Raw genomic sequence first — 24,791 nt, 5'->3', positions numbered from 1 at the left:
GATTTTACCGTTATAAACACACGCTCATTATTGATATTGAAAATCAACGTTTGTTTAGCATTTAATGTGAAAACATCACGATTTAGACTTAATTATTTTGAAAGGAAAAACGAAAAAGACTTATTTAAAATATATATTATTATATTTCAAGTGTCTGCAGTAAATTTAAACATAACTTAATATTTATCAAATTCTATTTGAATTTTTATTAAAATATAGTAATACTCCAGTTTTATATTAACAATAATAAAACAAAAATTGCCATACAATTTTATTCTACACATTGTTTACGAAACATAACCACGTAAATTTTCAAGTTTTTCTACTTAATAAAAAATGCTTTGCAGAAAGTTAGTGGCAAATTTTTATTTCTTTTATTTTTAGGGAGTAATTGTTTTTATGCAGTAGTTTTCTAAAATTATAGTTTTAAAATCAGATAACCCACAAAGGTTAATACGAATAAATAAGGAAATCGCTTCAAAGGTTTTTCTGTAGTTGTGCATCTATATTATTGTGCTAAAATAACTTTATTAGCCATTCTTAACATGGGGAGGATAGAAGAGTGTGTTGTAACTATTCTGTACTTTCACCTAACAATTTAATGAGCAAAAATATCATAAAAATTAAATTTAATTTGAAAATACTATTAAAAATAGCATGGTAACAGATGCACAAGCACTAGTTTTTCAAACTCTAAACACATAACATGAATTTATCCATAAAGAGGTTCATTCTTGCTGTAGCTGTGCCATTTTAAAGGAGCTAAAAATGTCTAAACTAAACACTATTACGCCTCTGATTTGGTTTGGTCCTCTTTCTTCAATACTTCTAATTCAACTCTACAAAGTTTTTCATTATTTCTTATAACTAGCACTTATTATTTTGTACATATGAAATTGGAACATAGCCTACAACAGTTACCTTGAGTTATAATCCATTTATTTATTTTACTTTTCGGATTAGAATGTCAGTAAAAGCACAATGTCCAGTTTTAACCCATGGTTCACAAAATTTGCTGGTCCACCTTGTCGTTTAAGTGAAACAACACCCCAAACTTCATGACAAGTCATCCAGTTTAGTTATTTCCTAAAACAGTTATCCCCACTTAAAAATAGTGAGATTTCTAAGTTAATTGATAAGTAATTAATTAGTACTTGGTAAGCAATTAATCACCAATTGCTATTGTTAAGGGAAGGTTATATAGGACAGAAGGTCAATATATTTTGCTACAAGAGAGCCGAACAGATTGACAGGAAATCTCTTGCAGCAACCAAAGTGAAAAGAATGAAGGAACTGTATCGAATTCAACTTCAATCGTCACCAATGCTCGCAATAGTAACACAACCTCGTGACTAAACGACACTGTCCCATCCTCTCATTCAAGCTTGCTTTTTATGCAGTTTTTCATCCTGTCTCATTTGCATTGTGTGCCCTGTTTTCTTGCGAGACTACAGTTTATAAAACACCAGGCCCCATCTTTTTTCTCTTTTCCCACCCAACACTTCCCTGCAGCAAGTTCACCCCTCCTCCATCACGCCACCGCTCGCACGCACATCTACACAATGCACAAATACGCGGGCGCTTGCTACTCTGATGAGTATTACCCCCCCCCCCTGATCTAATGATCACACAGTGCACTGCAGGGTTGGTGTCCTAGTCCGCTTACTTCTGCGAGGGGGCACATTCATAGGTTCTGGCTCTGGTTCTGATTCAAATTTTGGGTTTGGTTCTGATTCTGTTTCTGATGCATCAGATGAACTATAATCCTCACTCTCTGATCTGTTGATTTCGTTCATCAGTAGCTCATCACTTGAGGATTCATTGCTCTCCTCTGTAGTTGTATGATGCACCTCAGAAGCTGGGCGAAGATCGCGCACATGGCATGGGGTTCCGTCAACTAGGACCGACTGCTGGCTGATCACCCCAGAGATTCGTCCTCGCTTTAATTTGGTGGTGCACTGGTTTCCAGGTAGTCTCGCCCAAACTGGATCCCCTACCTCATATTTGGCATGTCTTTTCTGGTTGACTGGCTGTGCAGCATCGATTCCCTTTAGTCTAACACGATATGTGTATATGGCATTGGTCGGCGCTGTTGTAGGTAATTTCCCATCCTTTGGCGTGACGTTATACCAATACGTGGCCTCCATAATGGTACATTGCTTTCTGGCAGTAAATACTACGATGGCTCCTCTCAGCAATGCCATTCCCTGATGGCACATGAGCGCATCGCAGTTGTAGTTAGACGCCCCATTCATCTAACAGCTGCCGAACTTGTTGGCTGCAAAAAGCAGCATTGTTATCCGTCAAGATCTCTTCCAGTGCACCCCGCTCAAAAAAGATGGATGACAAGATGTGAACAACACTTGCCGAGTCCTGTCTAATCATGTGTCGCCATACCGCAAAACGTGTGGGTCCACAATCGATAAGAGTTAGAAAGGATTTACCACTGTAATGGGTAATGTCCATCGCCATCCACTGCCACACCTTCTTGACGTCCAATTGTCCTTTTCGCCATTGCTCTGCTGCAGGATCAATAGACTGACATGTCTCACAGTGCCTGACAAACTGCCTGACATCTACCTTTGTCATTGCTGGGTCAACACGCTTTGCAAAATACACTGTTCTCTTGACACCTGGATGTCCGCTCTGTGCATGAATCTTCTTGATTTAACATGGGCTAATCGCGCCAATTGCAACTGTGCGAGATCAAGCAGTGTACTCCACACCCATCTTCACGGCTCCATATCATCTGTGAGGTACACGGGTTAGTTGGTCGGCACGATTACAATGTGATGTTACCAGCGTTACTCTCACTGACAGTCCATACTCAGAGACCAGACTCTTCAGCATATCTAGCTTTCGCCAGATCAACATCTCGCTGGCTGCGTTAGTGCGAATTCTTGTCCATCCTGAAAGCATGTCAGACATTCAGTGGTAGACGCAGAGAGAATCCGTGTATAGGTGCAGTTTCTTCGATTGCCATTGCAGTGCGAGATTTATTCCCTTTACAACAGCGTCCAGCTCTGCGAAGTTGATGTGCTGAGCATCTCACAGGTTGCAGCCAACATGCGTCTTCAAACACATTTCCTCCTTCCTCTAATGTGACTCCCAATGCCAATGAACTAGCGCCGACCCACATATTTATGTAGTCTGCATCAAGACACCATTTTCCACGGGCCGAGTCCTCCTTGTAGACTCTCTCCAGGGTCTCGGTTATCATCAGAGTTAGAAAAGCATCGTCAAGCACATCGTCCCAACCTGTGGTTACCAAATTTGCTCTGCGTTTGATTACACCCATAGCTACACAGAGCCAGCCACAGGCTGGTAAGTGTCCAATAAGTTTCCCACACCAGGAAAAAACGGTCCACCTCGTAACAACGTCAGGGATGCCTGGAATCCCACTGCCACACCTCCATCATAGGGTGCTGTCTTCCTTACAGATCCCAATACGCGCGCTCCATCCCTCAGACGTTCAGGATTCTTGCACTGCAGACCTAACTGAGCCAATTTTTCCCTGACACACGATGCAGATTTTATGTCCTCATTGATGTACACATCGTCAATGTAGGCTGATGTTACGCCCTCAGTGGTCTTTTCTTGAGACAACACCACATTCACAATGGTCTTCATGATCTGTAATGCCACATTCAGACAAAAGCCGAGTCATGTTAGGCAGTACCTCTGACCCTGAAACCACACTGTCTGGAATGGCCACAGCGTCTTATCTACTCATACCTGCAAATAGGCCTTCTGCAGGTCTAGTATTGACACATTGGAGCCCTTCTGGCGCCATTCCCTCAGTTTGCTGGCGCACACGTCAGCATTGGCAGTGTAAGCCTCAATGTGCTGGTTGAGCTCACGATAATCCAGCACTGGTCTTACTTTTAACTTGTTATGCTGGATAACCGCCATTAAGGGTATAAGACCCTTGGGCGGACCAAGCTTCTCGGAGTAGGGGATCAGCCATCCATCTTGGATCCATGCCTCAAACTCTTGCTCGTACTCATCATGAGCCTCATCAGGTATAGGGTATTCTGCGACGTGATTCTTTAATTCAGTTGGTGCCCTTCCCTCGGTCCACTTCCATGACGCAGTCATAGCCCACCTTAAAGTCAGGGCAATCAATGTGGATTGCAGCAGCACACACTGGGTTTTTTAAAAAAGTGCACACTCTCGTCTCTTTCGATGATCACTTCCCCCAGTGCCTTGATAGCATCGTATCCCAGCAGTACGTTGAACCCCAACAAATCCCCTCGCGTCACGAACACATTAATTTCTGCGGCCACACCAGAGTCCGTGTGGACCTTCATGGTTCCGGCTCCACAGCATGCTTGTGTCTCGCCGCATATTGTGGTGACTTTAATGTTCCTTTTAGTCGAGGTCTGACACCATCTGGCACTCATAATAGTATATGAGCAGCCGGAGTCGAAGAGCTGAGCAGGGCACTCTGGTTCAAGTACAGTTATTGTAGGCTACACATCACTTAGATCTTGTCTGGGGAACAGGGTGGTGCTGACATCCTGCTCCCTGACACGTTTCCCGCACAGTTTTGGGCTAGGTGCCCTATGCCGCCGCATTGGAAACAGTGCAGTCGCCCCCGCCCTTTGTTAGTGCAGCTTCTCGCAAAATGACCTCGCTGACCACAGCGGTAACATCTTCTTAGTCGCGGGGCTCAGACTGGGAATCTCCCTGGCCTCGTTCTGGGCTGCCTTTGTCGCTATCACAACTAGTTCCCCCAGATCCTCCTCCTCTCTGATGATAGCCCAGGCTCATTCCATCAAGTGCTCCATAGGCATTGCGGACACACTGGTAGAGGCTCTCAACAATTGCTTAACACGGATGGGAAGGCCGGCCAAAAATGCATATGCCAATGCCAAACAGCACAGCAAGTTTCTTCAATTCCGCAAAGAACACATCTACGGTTTCTCCCGGCATGAGCTTCCTGGAGGTGAATCTTTCATAAGCTATGCAAGGATCCATTTTTTTATAGCTGCCACATCAGCCTTCTCGGTGGCACTTAGTTGCTGATACACACTCAGAGCGCCCCCAGCCAATCTCAGGGGAATCAATGTGCACTTTCTTTACCTCACAGAGACTGCAGGTCAACTCGACCCTTTCAACCCAGTCAACAACAGATGTGGACTCATCAAATTCTGGAAGCAGTTTCAGATCAAACTTTGAGTCAGTCATTTTTCCCAGCAATAGCCGAAATAGCTTGTATTGAATTCAACTTCAATCATCATCAACGCTCGCAATAGTAACACAATAACCTCGTGATTGTAAACGACACTGTTCCATCCTCTCACTCAAGCTTGTTTTTTATGCAGTTTTTCATCCTGTCTCATTTGCATGTGTGCCCTCTGTTTTCTCGTGATCTTGCGAGACCACAGTTTATAAAACACCAGGTGCCATCTTTTTTTCTCTTTTCCCACCCAACACTTCCCTGCAGCAACCCCCCCCCTCCATTACGCCACCGCTCGCACACACATCTACACAATGCACAAATACGCGGACGCTTGCTACTCTGGTGAGTATTATAGGAACTGCTAGACAGACTGTTTGATATGTCTTCTTGTAGCTGTAAATTTCCTATCTTGTGATGTGATGACTTTGCAGTAAAGTGCAAGACAGAAAATTGTCAAAGTCTGCACTTGTCCTCCTAACAAGGAGGTAAAATTAATTTTATAGATACCCCTGCAATTATGTTCTTTTTTGTGGAAAATAAAATAATATATTGGTATTTATTATGTATTCTGGCTCTATTATTAAACGTGCAAATTTTGCAATTTTCAGGTTCCACTAGAACTGCCATATAGAGCAATTTTTAAATTAATTGATGGAACAAGAAGAAACTTAACATTTACTGGTCCTTTGGGGAAACTTTGTATCAATAATTATCAAGATTTGCCTCGAGTAGAATTTTAAAAAAGTAGTGCGCCTCCCGATCATTATCTGACAGCAGAAGAAACAAATTGAAGACCACAACCTAAGATATGCAGCTTAGAAAATTGGGCCCTTGAATCAAGCAAGATAGCTAACATTAACCACAAGGTTAATGTGTTTATGGACCAGAGGTGTCTATCCTCAAACACTATGATAAATTAAACATTCTGGTTAAATTTATCATCCAAGTCTATGCAGTTTGTTGATTGGAGATCAAAATCTACAATAATTTTTTCAACCAACAACAGTACATTTTACTATGATTCAGAAAACAAAACAGTTAACCAAAATCCAAATTACTGTTTTAAACAATTTAATATATAGTGCTTTTGGACTACTTCCAGAAAATATAATATCGATGATGCACTCAGATGAATTTGTGAGAGAAGAGGGCATTCAAACAATTTTCACCATTAAGGTAAATAGATATTTATCCATTAAATTTTATTAGTTTTCTCAATTCACCCAAACAATAGTCAGTTTTATTCATCACAAAAAATTTTTTTTTTTTTTTTTTTTCCAGAAATAGTGAACAACTAAAAAAATAAAACGGACTGAAAAAGAGTATCAATTTTGCAGCCACACACTGGTCAAATTTGATTTTTCTCAAAAAGTTGTATATGAGCAGGAAGCACATTATTACAAAGTCATTGTGCCAGCAAATTAGATCTTCATTTTCCTCGAAAGGAAATTACACAGAACAATTTAGTTCTATTATAACAGTTTTTATTATTGCATTCAATAAAAACTTAAAATACATGGTTCTGTAACTTGTATCAAGTTGTTATATTGTGTAATACATCTTCCCATATCTTTTTGAATTGTGAAATTTAAGACTTAGATGCTAATTAACATTTTTTACAATTTTTGTTTAATTAATGCAGTAAAAGTTGAGATATTTTGTTAGTTGCGATTCAGAATTAAAATTATAATTCATGTATATTGTCCTTTAAATGCATTTCATATAAATCCATTTTAATTGAATTTTTTTATAAAAATAGTGAAATTTCAAAGCCAGTGTTGTATAAAATGCTATGAAAATGACGGATTTCTCAACATTTTTCACGCGATTTTAAAAATTAAATGCTCAATTTTCTGTTCAAGATAGGAATCTAATTTTTGGTATCAGTTATCGCATCAAATCCTAACTATCATCACCAGTGCCATGTTGATTTTCTGAAAAAAGTTGCAAATCAACCTGCCCTATTGTCACAGTTGTTTTTTCTGTGGTATTATTTAGGGCATATGAACCGATGAAATTAAACAGCATTTTGTTAATGGATGAACTGCATGTGAACTAGAATTCATTTTTGAGATGAGCATTATATATATTAATTTATTTTTATTTCGGACTATTATTCTCATCTTTATTAGTTGGTTTTTTTTTTCATCTTTATTGGTTGTTGTTTTTCACAACATTTCGGCCAACTATTCCTCTGGCCTTCGTCAGGTGGTAACCGCGACGGATAGGAACTTCAAATCTCCTAACTGCATTCTCAGCCATCACTGCCATCCGTAGTTGGTGTCATCTCACCACGTTTTGGCCAAGTAAACCTCTAGCATGCTTTGGGTAAGATTGAAACCGCTATCTTCAGACAATGTCCATCTGGAACCGTAGAGATTCAACGTCTATCAACTGTGCCACGGGCCCCAAATGGGCGATCAAGGTTGGATTCTTTGATCTTATAAATCCACGTTTATTTATTATCTGATCTTCCATAGTCGGGTCCGTACCAATTGGTATATATATTATTCCTTAATTGGAATTAATTTGGTTGCTTATTGAAAGAAGGAAAAAAAGAGAAAAATGTTGACCCAATTTCACCCCAAGAACAATTCTAATTGCAAGTTGTCTACTGTTTATTCTTATGCAAATTTGGACATTTTTCAAATGAAGGGGAAAGTTTTTTTTGCCTTTGTTTTTTGCTGCTAACTTTATGCAATATTTTAATGGGAGAGAAATGTTTTGTCCCCCCCCCTTTCGTTTTACTTGGATTAAAAGAAATACTTTTTCATTGAGTGGAATTTTCTGAAATATTCTATTTTTAACTGTCGGTTCTAAAGTGAAAAAAATTATTTTTTCTTCCTCATGGGGACCCCCCCCCAAAAAAAAAACAACCTAGCCATTTTGGTTAACTTCCGGACAATTCCACAATTTTTATTCTTTTGCAACTGTATTGTATCACAGTATATATTAGGTTGTCCGGAAAATAATGGCCAATTTTAGAGAAAAAGGATTTATTAATCAAATAGGTGACACTAGACATTGAAATTAGTCAAAGTATGATCCTTGAACAGCCATGCATTTTTGCCATCTATCAACTAGATCATTTATGCCTCGTTGATAAAAAGTCTTTGGCTTAGATGCTAAGAAATCTTTGAAAAAAGATTCAACCTCTGCATTAGATCTGAAAGTTTTGTTGCTTAAAAAAGCGGCTAAATGCTTGAAAACATGGTAGTCCGTGGGTGAAAGATCTGGAGAATAAGGAGGATGTGGTAAAGTTTCGTATCCCAAGTCTGTGAGTTTCTGCAGTGTCATTCTCGCAACATGAGGCCGCGCATTATCGTGGAGCAGGATTGGTCCACGCCTACTCACTAATGCAGGTCTCAATTTTTGTAAATGATGATGCATTTCTTCGAGTTGATTGCAGTAAACCTCTGCCGTGATGCTCTGATTAGCAACCAGAAAGCTGTAATGAATAACACCAATTGCACACCACCAAACAGTCAGCATAATCTTCTGTTGGTGAAACTTTGGCTTTGGAAAATGTTTCGGTGGTTCATCACAATCAAGCCATTGACCTGATCGTTTCCGATTATCATAAAGGATCCACGTTTCGTCACAGGTGACTATTCGGTCAAGAAATGGATCATTAATGTTTCGCAAAAAGAGCATCGAACACACTTCAAAACGTCGAGCTTGTTGATTTTCATTGAGCTCATGTGGGACCCATTTGTCGAGCTTTTTCACCTTGCCAATTTGCTTCAGATGGTCCGACACTGTTGAACTTCTGACACCAAGTTCCCGAGACATTTCCCTGAAACTTTGCCGTGGGTTTTGCTCAACAATGGCTCTCAAATTTTCATTGTCAAGATTAGATGGCCGTCCTCTACCTTCTTCATCTTTAAGGCTCTCATCATCACTACGAAATTTTTGAAACCACCTTCATACTGTTCTATCACTTGTGATGCCTTCTCCCCATGCCCTATTGATATTTGCAGTTGTTTGAGAAGCATTGTTACCAAGCTTAAACTCATGCAGGAAAAGTAATCATAAGTCTTCTTTTCTCATATTCCAAATTATGGGCTCATTCGCTCATAAAACGTTTTCTGAAAGAAAAAAGTAAGAAATTATTAAAGAGCACATATAAATCAATAATCATGTTGATGTTTACCTGAAATATAATAAAAATCCTATGATAAAATCCAATTTCAAAACAGACTTCCTGAAATGGCCATTATTTTCCGGACAACCTAATATATTTTTTTATTTGTTTCACAAGTAAAATTTTTTTTGTCCACCCTCATATTGGGTTATCTCTAAGATTTTTACCAAGAAGCAAGGGATACATTGCTCCCTCCTCATTCGCACACACTCAAGGAAAGGGCATTTTCGTTTTTTTTTTTTTTTAATTATTTTATCTCTCTTCACCAGTCAAAAACGGAAATAATTTTTTTTTCATGCGTTAGGAAAAGCCATTACAAGATAGAGGAGGTTAAAGTAGTAATACACACTGACGATAAAACGCTTTTGATAATCAGATTTCACGGTAGTTTTACTAAAATAGCCATATTTTTTTAAACCAAAGCACTTCAAGTCTTAAATACTACTGTTTTGTTCGGAAATTAATATACTTTCAAATGAATTAAAATATGAATGTGCATTATATATTTTAAGAGTTTTAAGCAAATAAAATGATAAAAATGTGAACGTCATAAAATGGAGTTTTTGGTAAGGTTTTGTAATGATCCCCCCCCCCCGATTTCTAAAGGCTGGTACCACGATTGTATGAAGAATTTCGTCATGAAATTTGGGAACAAATCAGAAGAGGTGTTAATCTTAATACTGTCAAGTATCCGAAATATTTTTGACCATTTCTTTGTCATGTTAAAAAACATTTCTTTGTCATGTTAAAAAAGACTTTAATATGACGAGTATCGAACATTTTGAAAAAAAATTCTTCAGACACCCACTAGTAAGTAAATCAATCTTTTTACTATCTTTATCAATTAAAAGTATTATATGTTGAGTAAGACTGCAGTAATTGATAATAATTTGAAAGGACCTACCCCCCCCCCCCCAAAAAAAAAAAACGTTTCTATTTCTCGAGTTTGGACAAATGAAGTTAGTATTAGCAGCAGCACAGTGACATACATTCTTTAATTTTTATTCAAAAACGAATTAAGAAAAAAAATGAAAATAAATGTTACATGTTTAGCTATTTTGTTATCAGAATGAAATTAGTTTAGAACTATTCGGTTTTCAGAATATATAATAACAATCCCAACCAATTCGGCATTATGAATCCGTTGCAATTTCTCACATTTCTGGTCAAATTTAAAAACATGGTTAAAAAAAACCAAAAACTTTTGTAGATATATAGCTTGCATGCACTTTTATTCATTGCATTAGTTTTGAACAGCGAATTAAAACAATGTTACTACGGACAGCCGAAAATGTTTTTTCAAAATCAAAATAGGTGCCTCCAACGTGCGCCACAGTTTTAATCCCCCTATATGTAACACGATGTAATTGTAATTAAATATTATCATCCTAACTTTTTTACCATTTAAAAGAAAAAGCTTCAAATAAACTGCTAATATTTAAAAAAAATTTTTACAGCATACAAAAATAATTGTTTACATTATCAACGCTTTAAAACAACGTTCCTATGTAATGACGTTTTTTAAGCCGTTCACATACCCATGTTTTAAAAATCCAGTAAAAATCGAATTATAGTCATATTTTCCTGAAATTTTCGATATTTATTCATTATTAAATAAACTAACATATTAAAAGTAGGTTTCCTTAAATATATTAGAGGAAATATATATATTTTTTAGGTGTTCTACCCCCACCCCCCATCCCCCTATATTTCATGGTCCGAAAACTAAACAAAGTAAATGTGGGTTGATAAAAGTTTCAACATTTTTTAAAGCTGAAAAGATCAAATAGTAATTTTTATATATATATAAAATCCTGTTATTTATTTCACTTACCTCAAAGTTGTAAATAAAATTGAACATAAATTCAATATTATGTTAAAAAAAAACAAAAAAAAAACACTTTTTCTTGATAATTTTTTTTTCTCGATAATTTAATTATTTGAATTACAACAAAAAAAAAAGCAATTCTAAAAAATAATTATTTTTAAAAAGCTTTAAATGATATTAAATTCAAATATTACGTGATATGAAGTTTAAATGGATGTTTCCAATAACAAAATATATTCATATAAAAGAATATAAGACTATTGAGATAATAAAAATTGTAAATCCAAAATCGACCTTAAAAAATTCATTTTGATTTTATTAGTTAAATTGATAGAGGGTTGTCCTTATGTTTGGCGCTTTTTTTCAAAAATGTACGGAGGCTTGTAAGGAACATTATCTTTAAATACATGTGTCAACAGAATACGTTAAAATTAATTTTATTAATTCTAGTCTGTGTAAATTTTATTTTTATTTTTATTTCGGACTATTAGTCTCATCTTTATTAGTTGTTGTTTGTTTGTTTTTATTGGTTCACAACGTTTCGGCCAACTTCCTCTGGCCTTCGTCAGGTGGTAACCGTGACGGATAGGAACTTCGAATCTCCTAACTGCATTCTCATCCATCACTGCCATCCGTAGTTGTCGTCGTCTCACCACATTTTTGACCAATTACCTCTGGCATGCTTTGGGTGGGATTGAAACCGCTATGTTCAGACAATGTTCATCTGGAACCGTAGAGATTCAACGTCTCTATCAACTGCGCCACGGGCCCCGAAGGGCGATCAAGGTTGGATTCTTTGATCTTATAAATCCACATTTATTCATTATCTGATCTTCCATAGTCGGGTCCGTACCGATTGGTATATATATATATTATTCCTTAATTGGAATTTTTTATTTTGAGATGAGCATTTTTATGTTAATTTTATTTTTATTTCGGACTATTAGTCTCATCTTTATTAGTTGTTGTTTGTTTGTTTTTATTGGTTCACAACGTTTCGGCCAACTTCCTCTGGCCTTCGTCAGGTGGTAACCGTGACGGATAGGAACTTCGAATCTCCTAACTGCATTCTCATCCATCACTGCCATCCGTAGTTGTCGTCGTCTCACCACATTTTTGACCAATTACCTCTGGCATGCTTTGGGTGGGATTGAAACCGCTATGTTCAGACAATGTTCATCTGGAACCGTAGAGATTCAACGTCTCTATCAATTGCGCCACGGGCCCCGAAGGGCGATCAAGGTTGGATTCTTTGATCTTATAAATCCACATTTATTCATTATCTGATCTTCCATAGTTGGGTCAGTACCGATTGGTATATATATATATTATTCCTTAATTGGAATTTATATATATATACCAATCGGTACGGACCCGACTATGGAAGATCAGATAATGAATAAATGTGGATTTATAAGATCAAAGAATCCAACCTTGATCGCCCTTCGGGGCCCGTGGCGCAGTTGATAGAGACGTTGAATCTCTACGGTTCCAGATGAACATTGTCTGAACATAGCGGTTTCAATCCCACCCAAAGCGTGCCAGAGGTAATTGGTCAAAAATGTGGTGAGACGACGACAACTACGGATGGCAGTGATGGCTGAGAATGCAGTTAGGAGATTCGAAGTTCCTATCCGTCGCGGTTACCACCTGACGAAGGCCAGAGGAAGTTGGCCGAAACGTTGTGAACCAATAAAAACAAACAAACAACAACTAATAAAGATGAGACTAATAGTCCGAAATAAAAATAAAATTAACATAAAAATGCTCATCTCAAAATAAAAAATTCCAATTAAGGAATAATATATATATACTAGTCTGTGTAGTTTGTTAATAAAAATGTATTTGTTTTACAAAAGGTAAGTTTTATATTATTTTTTATCCATAGCAAAAAAAAAAACGTTACTCCATTAGCAATTATAATGTGAGCGCTTATCCATAGAAATTAACACAAACACACAAAATGATGTCGTCACTCTTAATGTGTAATAATGACGTTTTACACATCGCCGTGGAGGTACCTAGAAAATAAGTATAAAAATTTCGTGTGTATTACTATACACATAGATTCGAAAAAGTTGTCGCAAAACAAATATATAACAAATAAAGGTTATCAAAGGCAAGATAAGTTACTTTTCTACCTAACTGGATATTTTTTAGTGTTTTTATTTAATGTAACATGTTTATTCAGCTCGAAAAACATACAGTGTTTACCGGTGTATTGGAAAATTAAAAATGGCGCCCGACTCTCTTTGACATGGTAAGTTTGAGAAAAGAAGTTAAAAATAAAACTATACAAAATACTGTAAAAAAAACCCCAAAAAACACTGAATATGTCAGCCCATGTCACAGTAACATATTGAGCGAGGTTCTAACAGTATTTTGTCTAGTTTGAGTGGCACCTCTCTCCACACACACACGCACAAAATACCTCTGTAAGCTACATACAAGCGTCTAAAACAAAAAAACAAACAAAAAATAGATCCTTCCTTAAAGAAAAATGGGTACTTGATGAGGAGTGTGGACCCTGCACAAACGTTTGCTTTCCAAGAACCGCTCCTTTAGCAGACCTGTGTAGAAGGTTTTCAGTGGTCTATTTAGTCATGAAAAACTTTTTCAGTCCCCCCCCCCCAAAAAAAAAAGCCAAAGAAAATACCAAATTGATTTAAAACTTCAAATTGTTACACATACTAAATAAAATAACAAATTCAAAATGAATCAAAATAAATTTAAAATGAACAAATAAAAACAAGCACAAAATAAAAGTATAAATGAAATTTACTCAAAAAGTCAAAACGGTGAAAGAAATGTAGTTGTGAAATGAAATAAAATAGTGCACACAAAAAGTTAAAGAAATTTAGTTTTTGTGAGCTTTGCACCATGAGAAATGTTGAGTGCACCCTGCCATTGAGATTGCAAGGTGGAGCTCTGGCCATAAACAGGCCACTTAGTATGGAGCAGAAAGCGGATGCAGAACAGATCAAGCAAGGCCTTATAACTGCGTATGCTACTGATGCATTTAATGTATATGACCGGTTTGTCACTCGACAACTTCGTCCTAATGAGACGTTTTTTGCTGAGCTATGACACCTGGTCCGGTTGGTTGGAGGACTGTTGCCTGAATGTTGGCTAATGTATGCATTCATGCCTGGACTACCGTAACATGTTAAACATGTATTACATGCCTCATCCAGGATGGAAACAATGAGTGCGGAACAACTGTTGGCCCGAACAAGAACTATCATGATTGATCACGACGGTCCTGCAGAATTGGCTGCTGCTATGTCTGCCAGACAATCACCTAGAAAATCAAATGTACACTGTGACGATGAAAAATTTGTTTGTTACAGATGTGGTGGTCCCAACCACTTGGCGAAGGACTGCTTACAGAATTGCCAAAAGAGGTTGCAGCGTGCAAAGTCCGTTGTGAGATATGTTGCTTCAGATGCAGTGGCCTTAGACATATATCATCAGTGTCAGGGAAACGCCGAAGGGAAGGAGAGTACATGTAGATGAGCAAGAGTGTACCGCGTTAATTGATTCCGGGTGTTCACAGACTTTAGTAAGTAAAGCTGTGTATTGCTTTTGGAAGCAGAAGTCAGCAGGAGTACTGACAGCTGATGGAAGGACATTGAATTGCTAAGGATACGGCAGAGTAAATATAGAGGTTGGCTTAATTCCTGCTGTCGACATTGAGGCCTTGGTTGTAGATAAACAACTGTTGGGTTTCGATCTACTGCTGGGAATTGATGCCATCAGAAAAAAAGCACGTTTTGGAGGTTTAACAAATGTGCTGCCATCTCTATTGACGAGCCGGACTTTAGTTGGACTCATTAATAAAGAATGAACTGCATCATGGAAATGGGCAAATGGTTGTTCCAGTAAATTAAATAAGTGTACAAGAATACACAATGCCTTGTCATGCCAGAGATGCCTATGAGAAAGAAATTCAACGGTGGCAGCAGAATGGATGGCTGGTGCCATATTCAGAAGAAAAACTTGGCCCACCCAAAAGTCTAATTCCCTTAATGGCAGTTGTTGATTACTGGGAATTGAATGAATTTGTGGGTGCCTTCACTGCCAATGCAGAAGTGTGCACACAGAAACTAAGAGAGTGGCGGCGACGACAAGGAGTTGATGTGTTGCTTATGGATCTGTGGATTGCATATCTTCAAATCCATGTTGACAAAGCATTATGGCCATTTCAAACAGTTATTTTCAAGGGTCAGCGCTTTTATCTCACACAGATGGGATTTGAGCTGAATGTGATGCCACTTATGAAGCCTGTAATAAATGCAATCATATCTCAAGACCATGTAATCAAAAATGCCACATCAGCATTTTCATTAATGCCTTAGTTCCTGCATCACCCGTGCAACATTAGTTCCTGCATCACCCGTGCAACATTAGTTCCTGCATCACCCGTGCAACATTTTTTAGACTATGGCTTGGTATGGGTGGTAATTGCATTTATCAAGCGCCTAGCAACTACAGTATCGAAAGGCTGGGATGACAGAATCAAAAATGCATCTCTTTATCACATGTTGGCAGAAACTGTGAGCAAAGTATGAGAAGCAGATCCCGTTGGAGGAGCCTGGTGCATCGACGGCAAAGTTACAGTCTGGGTGGATGCAAGTTGCATAACCACAGGAGTGGCATTAGAGGCGAATGAAACGTTCATTGAGGATGCATATTGGCTACATCCTACTAATGAAGCTCAACACATCAATCTAGCTGAACTTGACGCAGCACTCAAAAGAGTTAATTTGACCCTTCAGTGGAAGGCAACAGTGTTACACTTAGTTACCGATTTGGTGTGTGTGTGTGTGTACCGATGGATCTCTGACACTTTGACTGGGAAAGCACGTATGAACATGAAAGCAGCTGGTGAAATGCTCATCAAGCAATGGTTAAAAACTTTGAAATCACTGGCAAAAGAATATGAATTGTCCATCGATATAAAACTCGTGAAGTCCTATCAGAATCACGCAGAGTGCCATGCAGGTGGATGGATCTACTCAAGGAAGGAAGAGAGCTGGTGCAGTAAGACAACTGGATTGGAACCAGGTGGCTGAGCGCTGGAAAAAAGGAAAAATTGGTGTAAAGAACAACTGGGACAGACTGACAATGGACGTAACCCACCACAATGGTGAGAATTTTTAACTATTATCGACTGGTCTCTCTAGATTTGCAATCTGGCAGCCACTGCATCGGACAGAGACGACCACTATAATCTGACAGTTGGAGAGTATTTTCCTTGATTGAGGCCCACCAATGGAAATACTGACTGACAACACTACTGCTTTCTCCATTAAGGAGTTCCAGTCATTTGCAAAAAATTGGGACATCTGCAATTTCTATGTGCGTACTCAACAAGTGGAAATGGTATATATTTTTTTTTTACTTTAAAATCACTGTCAAATAAAATTATTACTTACTCTTGCAGTTTTCACGTTGAGGAATTGTACAGTAAATTGCGACAATGTGCGAACCAAAAATAAAGCATTCTTCATCAGTCATACGCTTGTTCCTCATTTTCAGGATCTTGTTACCATTACATATTTTTATTTTTAGGATTAAGATAATGGATATTTTATTGACGTAAATTACTAATTAGATATCAGACATAAGTAATTTAAATACGTTAAAAAAATTGACTAAATATTGACAGCAACCTTCAACCACTATGGCAACCAATTTCTGCTAAAGTATTTTGATATCAATCCCAAAAATAAGAATGCAATTGCTTGCAAGTTATGTCGAACCATCATATCATAGGGTGGCAAATCAGCAAAAACTGACTTATATGTTAAACTATTTTAGAAAGGTTCATTCAAAAGAAGCAAAAGTTGCAGTTAGAAAAGGAAGCACAATGAATATTCAGGGACAGACATTCCAGAAACAAGTAGCAGCAACTACGAGCCTCCAGTGAAACTCCAAACTACTACAGAATCAATATTGGCCAAATTGAAAGTTTAAGGTATTAATGACCACAGGTCACAAGAGATCCATTATCTGATAAGAGAAATGCTGTTGATATTCAACCATATTCTGTAATCTAATAGACTTATTGCAAAACTTTTAGTGGAATGCTGTAATTTGAACAAAATAATTTTCGATATATTTATAAAAATAAAACAAAACATTCAACTGTCTCTTGCTGAAATTAGCATTTCATGAACTACGGACATTTGGACTCTCAAAACATAATTTTCCCTTTCAGTATTTGACAGGTCATTAGCTTTCAAATGACTTTGAACCGTGCAGATCTGTGCTTAGAGTTGACCATTATGTAGCTTTACAACTACTCACAAAAGGTCATGATCTATTTCAGTGGTGGAAGAAGACATAGGAAACCTTACTACTGCTGAGTAAAATCTCTTCAAAATATTTAAGTGCATCACCTTCATCCATGGAGAGTGAGTGGCTCTTTAGTACAGGTGGCATAAACCTATGTATGAACCTATGAGGAACAGACAGTGTCATGAGAATAGACACTGTAATGTTTCTACATTACAACTTAAAAGTATTCAACTTTAAATAATGAGGATACTATGAGAGCAGAAGAGGCAGGCAGCAAGAATAGAAGAGGAAGTTGAGCAGCAGCAGGTGCAGAACTTACGCTTATAGTTGTTCACTTAGAATTGCAATTTGTACTTTATAGTCGGTTTGTAATTTCTTATCTAATTATTTAAGAATTGGAAATTGTATTTTGTAATTTTAGTTATAATAATAAAGGCAAAATGCCATAATAGTGCTCAGACACTTCATTAAATGTTAAGTTAAATTAGTAGTAACTGTTAATGTGTCAAAGCTATCTGATGAGTTACTTAGCAGTGATGAAATGATTTAAATTTAGTAGGAAAGAGAAAAGTAAGTAATTGTCCCATTAATCAGCAAATTTGCCGATTACCGAATAATCAGTAAAGTGGCCAATTAGGCTGATTACCAATTACCATGCCAATTAATCAGTAACCCCCTATCTGATAGACATTATTAAGTAGAGAATGATATATTATTCTCTGACCAGTTAACAGCTCTCACTCTATATTGATGGATTTCAAAGAGTACTGCTAATTTGCAGAAATAGCATTGATCCACATGCAAAAACATTACCAGCACAGTGAACACTCAGATCAAATCTCCATAACTTTAGGAAGATACTGTCCTCACCTAATCGGGCAATAAATTACCATTAACAGGGAATTTCAAGTTGTAAGCCATTTTGGTTTCAGAAGAGAAAATATAATGGCAGTACCAAATAAAATAGCAGTATCAATTCAGAGAAGATGGAGAATAGCGTTTCAGGTAGGTAACTAATCCCAAGAAGTCCTGAAATTCCTTCTTGCCTGAAGATGAAATGTTAAGTTAAATTAGTAGTAACTTCTTGCCTGAAGATGAAAAAGTATTTGCCAGAATTCTAAAATATCCAGTATGTTTTATGGAGTGATTCCGGTTGCTGATTGGTCAGTAGTAGAGCTTGGTTCCATCTGATTAGTCGGTTCTTATCACCCCCTGATTTCCAATTTTTTGTAATCATACCATCTATTATATCCATTTTGACCTTGTGCCTCATTTTATATATATTCATTTTATATAAATACTAGCGGAGGGGGGGTACCCGGCGTTGCCCGGGTGTTTGTAGGTGTGTGTATGGGGGGGGTAATTAATAACCCTGCTTAAATATTATAAAAAAAGACGATGTAAAAAAAAATAACCCAAAACCAAAACTGAAAAAAAGATGGCATAAATAAACCTGTGTATGGGGGAGGGGTAAACTAAAGAATAAGCGAAGTAATAAAAAAAAAAACGTTGCCTGGGTGTTTAAAGGTGTAAAAGAAAAAAAATAGTTTAGGTCGGGAAGAGGGATTGAACCCGGAAAGCCTTGACGACGCGGAGGTAGAGACTAAAGCCAACTACTTAACCGTTCACTTTATAGATAATTTAATTCTTACAAGTTTATGAGTAATTCCAAGGTTTTCCATATGTTCTTGTAGTATTGTAACAAAGCACTTTTTTCCCTACCATTCAGTTGTAATTCTAATAAGATTTGAGAAATCAAATTTCATTTCAGTCATCTTCTTTTTAACAAAGCTTCAAAAATATCTGCTTCAGTCAAGGTTCCCTTGATGGGAATTAACTGAATAAACTCTTAAAAATATGAAAAGTAAAAGTAGGAGTATGATGAGATAAAAACATTAGAAAGATTCCAGCAACTTACACATTGTAGGTGGTAGGAGTAAGCGATGGAGGGGAGGGTCACTGTTGGATTAGTGAAGTAGAAAACTGCCTGAGACAAATTCTCTTTGAAGCTGTCTGTTGCCAGTTGGTCAGTCAAATCAGCTCTCAGTTTTTGTTTTATGTTTATTTTTTAATTTTTTATGCAGAAGTGGAGATGATTTAGTTATCATCGTGTTCTTGCGGTCATAGTATTCAAATTTGGTTATGCGTATTAGGGAAAGATAACAGCAGGCCTGATAAGATTAAAGCCATTGGTAATTAGGCTCACAGGCTGGTCAAAATGCATTTGCAGGTCAGATCCGGCCTACGTGCTGTATGTTGCCAACCCTTGACATAAGTAATCATGTGGAGTGTGACATGAAGGTAACAAATCTGGATAGAACGTTGGTGTTATGTCATGTGATCGTTGTGAATTGATTTATGCAGATTATAAATTGTACAGATCATTACAAAGCCAATCTTCATACAAAAAGAATACGCTAACCTCGAGTGTCTAAGGACAAGAGTTTGCCAAAACAACCTGGCACAATGACACTTTTCCTTAGAAGTAAATCCTGACTAAATATTCAAAATCACATAGTATTCGCTGCTCAAATAAGATCTCCTCACTATGGTTAACTCACATTAGCTTTTATGAGGAATAGTGCACCTTCTCCAAGTGATGTTACCTCAAGTAATAGCATGAAGCTGGATACTCCACCGAACTGGATAAATTCTTGTGCTAGACTCCAGTAAGACCAAGAGAATAAAATGAAAGATATACTATTACATATGAAAATGGTTAATTGGGGAGAGGAAAATTATGTTTCCAATTTCTTTACTTACTCAGTGTTTGAGAGATAAAGAACTTTAAGGGAACATTCGAATATTTATGCATCTCATAGAATTCAAGTGATAGCCACAGGTAGTGGGCCCTTTAATTTCTGTGGACTTCAATTGAAATAAAATAAACAAAAAGTTAATAATGATTTCAATCTCAAAAGTTTGTGCTCAGAGCAACACTCGTTTTTATTTTGACTACAATTGATTATAACTTGTGGATTCTTTGAACAAAATGAAGTAACTTTTTAGTGAAAGGATGGAAAAAATTCTAAAATCTGTTATTGCAGGTCAAATTTTAAGAATCCAAATGTTATTAAAATAATATTGATCAACCTAAAATCTGATTTCATTCTAAAAAAAAAAAATCCAAGACTAATTCTGAAACGTGCAAAAATTTCATGCTCAGTGAGTTGAAGAGTTTCTTGTCTTTTGTCCCCTCAAAACTATAATTAAATACATATTTGTTTTAAATATATACCTAGGCATGCCGATTTTCCTTACTTGCATGTCAACACTATGATAAAACACCTATTTGTTATGTATTCTTGAGCATGCCGATTTTTCTTGCTTGCAACTCAATACTATAATGAAATACTTATTTGTTTTTATCTTTTCTTGGGGATGCAGGTTTTTCTTGTTCTGCTGTACCATTAGAATGAAACTCATTTGTTTTCATGTATTTTTTGCTTGCACCTCATCACTATAATGAAACACCCATTTGTTTTTATGCATTCTTGGGCATGCTAATTCTTTTTTGCTTTCATGTATTCTTAGGCATGCCGATTTTCCTTTATTTCTCAGCACTATAAGCATTTATTCTTAACGATACTTAGGCATTTCATTTTGCTTCTACCTTAAAAGTATAATGAAACAGGTATTTGTTTTCATGTATTGTTAAGCATGTCGATTTTACTTATTTTTACCCCAAGATTGGAATAAAAACACATTTTTCATGTATTTCCAGGTTACACTGAATTTTGTATCTTCCCGTCCCCCTCCCTAAACCTTCCTATAATTAAACATAATTTTTTAAGCAACTCAGACAAGTTAGGATGTTTGTTGCAAAAAAATTAGCTTTTGGTCCCAAACTCAGCTAAAAATACAAATGAACCTTACTCCATTTCATGACCCCAGACTCCTAACTCTGCTAGGGAGAAAAGTTCATCAGTAGACAAATAAATTTTGTTCAAATAAAATTTGTTGTGTTCTTTACCATTTCATAAGGGTATTGTTTCTTATTTAAAAATGAAAAAAAAAAGTATTTGGGTGCCTTCGGCTAGAATCAAAATCGGAAGCAAAATTGTATCATTTTAGGCTGGTGACGTTACCACTGTACCAACGTGACACGCATATGAACTGATTAAAAAATAAACTAACATGAATGTACAAAATATACAAAACAATTTTTTCAATTTTGACTCCCTTTTGACTTAAAAACTATTTTAGCCGGCTAAAGAACCATAAAAGAATGCGCCATAAAAAATATACAAAACAATTTTTTCAATTTTGACTCCCTTTTGACTTAAAAAAACTATTTTAGCCGGCTAAAGAACCATAAAAGAATGCGCCATAAAAAATGAAATCATCTGCGACTTTTACTTTTGGAAAAGATAGTTTGAAAACAGGCAGACGCACATAGTGCCTTTTACATATTAGATTTGAAGACATCGGACTCTTCTCTCATAAATTAATGATTGAGAGTATAATGCTCCCTTGCATTGAATTTAAGTATATCCGAAGAGCATTGATTACATTTGAAATTTGAATTTTATTTCAGTATTTCAAACATTCTACTTTTATTCAGTTTATTTGCAGAGAAATTAAGCTTTAAAAAGTGTGAACTTAAGTTGAGCCATGCAGTGTGCCAAAAAAAAAAAAAATCAGTTAAAGACTCTTGCTTCAGAAGAGGAATATAACAAAGAAACATAGCTCATTGAAACATTTCGGTTACTTACAGGGGAAGCCATAGGTTGTCGGTCACTGTTCGAGAAATGAAATAAGAAAGCTGACTGAAACAACATGGTAACTTTTAAGTTGTCCCCATTTGATGCCTGTCGCTGGTCAAATTGGTTTTGTGTTTAATTTTTTTATTCGGAAATGTTTTTGATGTCATATAGTATTCAGATTTGGTTGGGTGAATCAGAAGAAGATAACAGGATCCCTTTTGTTGAATTTGAAAGCTTTATCTGTAATGTAAAAAAATAGTCATTGTGGGCTGGATTCGATCCACAGGACATAAGTTACTGACCCTGATGTTTACAACCGTGCTATTTCTACTGCTGATACTACTGCTACTAGTTAGTGTTACAAACTCGAATAGAAACGATTTTTTTCATTTTTTCAGATAGGGTCATTTTAAATTGCTAGTTACTATCACAAGAACAAACATGTAATTATACTTTTAATGGGTGTCCAAATAAAATTTTCAAAATTTTTAATACTAGTCATGTTGAAGTTATTAATTCATTTGAAAGTATATTCATTTCCAAACAAAATGGTGGCATTTTGAAGCTTTAAAGTGCTTTAGTTTTTAAAATGACTATTGAACCAGAACCCCCTTCAAATCTGTGATTATCCAAGGGGCTTCTATCATCCGTATGTATTGCTAATATAAAAACTTTATAAAAGATATTGTTAAAGGTATAAATGTATATTTGCACATGCATAGAAATAACATTTAGTCAACTTGCACCTGCCAAGTTTCAATTTTTAAAATTTTGACCTCTTAACAGCTATTTTTACCAATTAAAAAAGAGCAAATTGTATTTGTTTCACTGATCCAAATACCCTATATATCAAGTTTTAGGTGTAGATAAAAAATTGGCAGAGTAGTTTAGTAGAGATTGTTCTACTCCCAAAAAAGGTCATTTTCATATATTTTATAGATAGATAATTTAAAGTTTATGTATGTTTTAAATTTTGATAATATCTTTGCTTAAAGGAATGGTATTATAAAAAAAAAATGAGAATTCATTGTAAAGATTATATGCCTTCAATCAAAGTGCGGGTTCAATGAATGTACAAATATTTAGTTAACTACAATTAGCATTAATATGGCTTATCTAACTTGACATTGCACTAGTTTTATAGGTACGTGGGTGGAGGTATCATATAATTGGATTAAATAAAAAGTGACCTCTAGATAACTCAAAACTTGTTAGTATGTGTTTAGGTAGCAACCTCCATCCTCCCGGTAAGAGAGTACTTTTATTCCCATTGTCTAATCTAATTATGTTATTGTTTCCTATTTACATGCACATCCAAATTATAAAGAAGATTCTTAGTAACACATTCTTTAAACTCCTTCACTCATGTAGCAGGCTTCAATTTCTACTGATTCACACCCTATGCTTTTACACACACAAGCACCAAGTTTTCCCTCACATTCTTTCTCACTCATCTATATATTGACTCCTACATATTCTTTCTTTCCTCTTTTGCTCTCAATCTCTAATGGATAAAAATAAATTTGATAGATGTAGGGGGGGGGCTAGCGGTTATATATTTTATTAACTATTTCTTTGCTCTATTACTCATCACATTAACAAGAGTTTCATGTCTTAATAGCAAAGAGAACTGGAGTATCAGATTTCTGATAAAACTCATCTAATTAATTAGCCCACTTTGAAGTATTAAGTATAAGGAAGGGTTGAAATACTGCTCCTCCTTCCCATCATATTTGTGCTTAGCCTTAGTAAAAGAATTTTCCAATAACAAATGCACCCCCCCCCCGGGATTTTACCATAGCTACATTAAGATAAAGGAAGATAATTTCATAGTTGGGTGAGGGTAAGGGTTAAATGATGTGTAGTGAACCAGAGTTATTACTAATTAGAATGGCATCAATTCGGGGGAGGGGGGGCATAAAGGGACTTGCTGGCAGATGTACATTTTATCACATAATATTCACTGATGATGGGGAAGGAAATTCTTAAAGAACTAGAACAAACCCAGATACCTTTAAACTTTAGTATGTGATTTAATTGAATTATTATTAATAGTAAAAAAAAAAATGTGTAAGATGTACATTCATTAAACTTGGCAGAAAATATTAGGAAAATATTACTCGCTATGGAACTACTGTTTAAATACGTTTCTTTTATTCAATAACACCATCCTCTCTCCTCATAAAAAATCTAAAATTTTTTAGATAAATAAACATGAACATTATTTTTGATACTTCATCTACTTGAACTTCAAAATATTGCTGTAATTTAATACAGTGACATCGATAAGCTAATCATAAATAAAAACTACACTTTTCATTAGAAGTTAGGAATTCTAAGTGTATTACCGTGGCTACCGTAATATGATGGCCTAGCGACGACTATAATTTAGTCTGGTGACGTCATGAACATCGGTCTGTTGAAATTTGGTCACGTGTCTCATGACTAAACCGGAAGTTGGTTTAAAGTTTGGGAGAGTTAAATAAATTTAAACATGCCGTTGAGATGTATAGTTCCAAAATGCCGAGGTAACTACGAAAATGGACCAAAAGTTATTGTGTTTTCATTTCTCCCCCCAAAAGTGGATTAATGCAATAAAAAGAAAGGATTTTACTATCTAAATAT

At 36.2% G+C, this 24,791-nt stretch overlaps 1 protein-coding gene across 4 annotated transcripts in view; it reads left to right on the top strand.

The window, feature by feature from the left end:
- The window catches only part of LOC145254563 (alpha-catulin-like), a 709,135-nt gene that overhangs the window by 114,119 nt on the left and 570,225 nt on the right, over positions 1–24,791 (top strand). The window contains exon 2 of one of the 4 annotated variants that reach the window (XM_080113146.1): positions 6,288–6,361. The exons of the other annotated variants lie outside the window; for them this stretch is intronic. Coding sequence (XP_079969272.1) covers positions 6,302–6,361 — 60 coding nt within the window. The 5' untranslated portion in view covers positions 6,288–6,301. The remainder of the gene's footprint in view (positions 1–6,287; positions 6,362–24,791) is intronic. 4 annotated transcript variants of the gene reach the window in all.

The sequence above is a fragment of the Euprymna scolopes genome, chromosome 30 (assembly GCF_053919585.1).
Source record: "Euprymna scolopes isolate OS-2025 chromosome 30, ASM5391958v1, whole genome shotgun sequence".
NCBI classification, from domain to species: Eukaryota; Metazoa; Mollusca; class Cephalopoda; order Sepiida; family Sepiolidae; genus Euprymna; species Euprymna scolopes.
The sequence above is the reverse complement of the archived record's forward strand: the minus strand, read 5'-3'. Positions and strand labels throughout refer to the sequence as shown.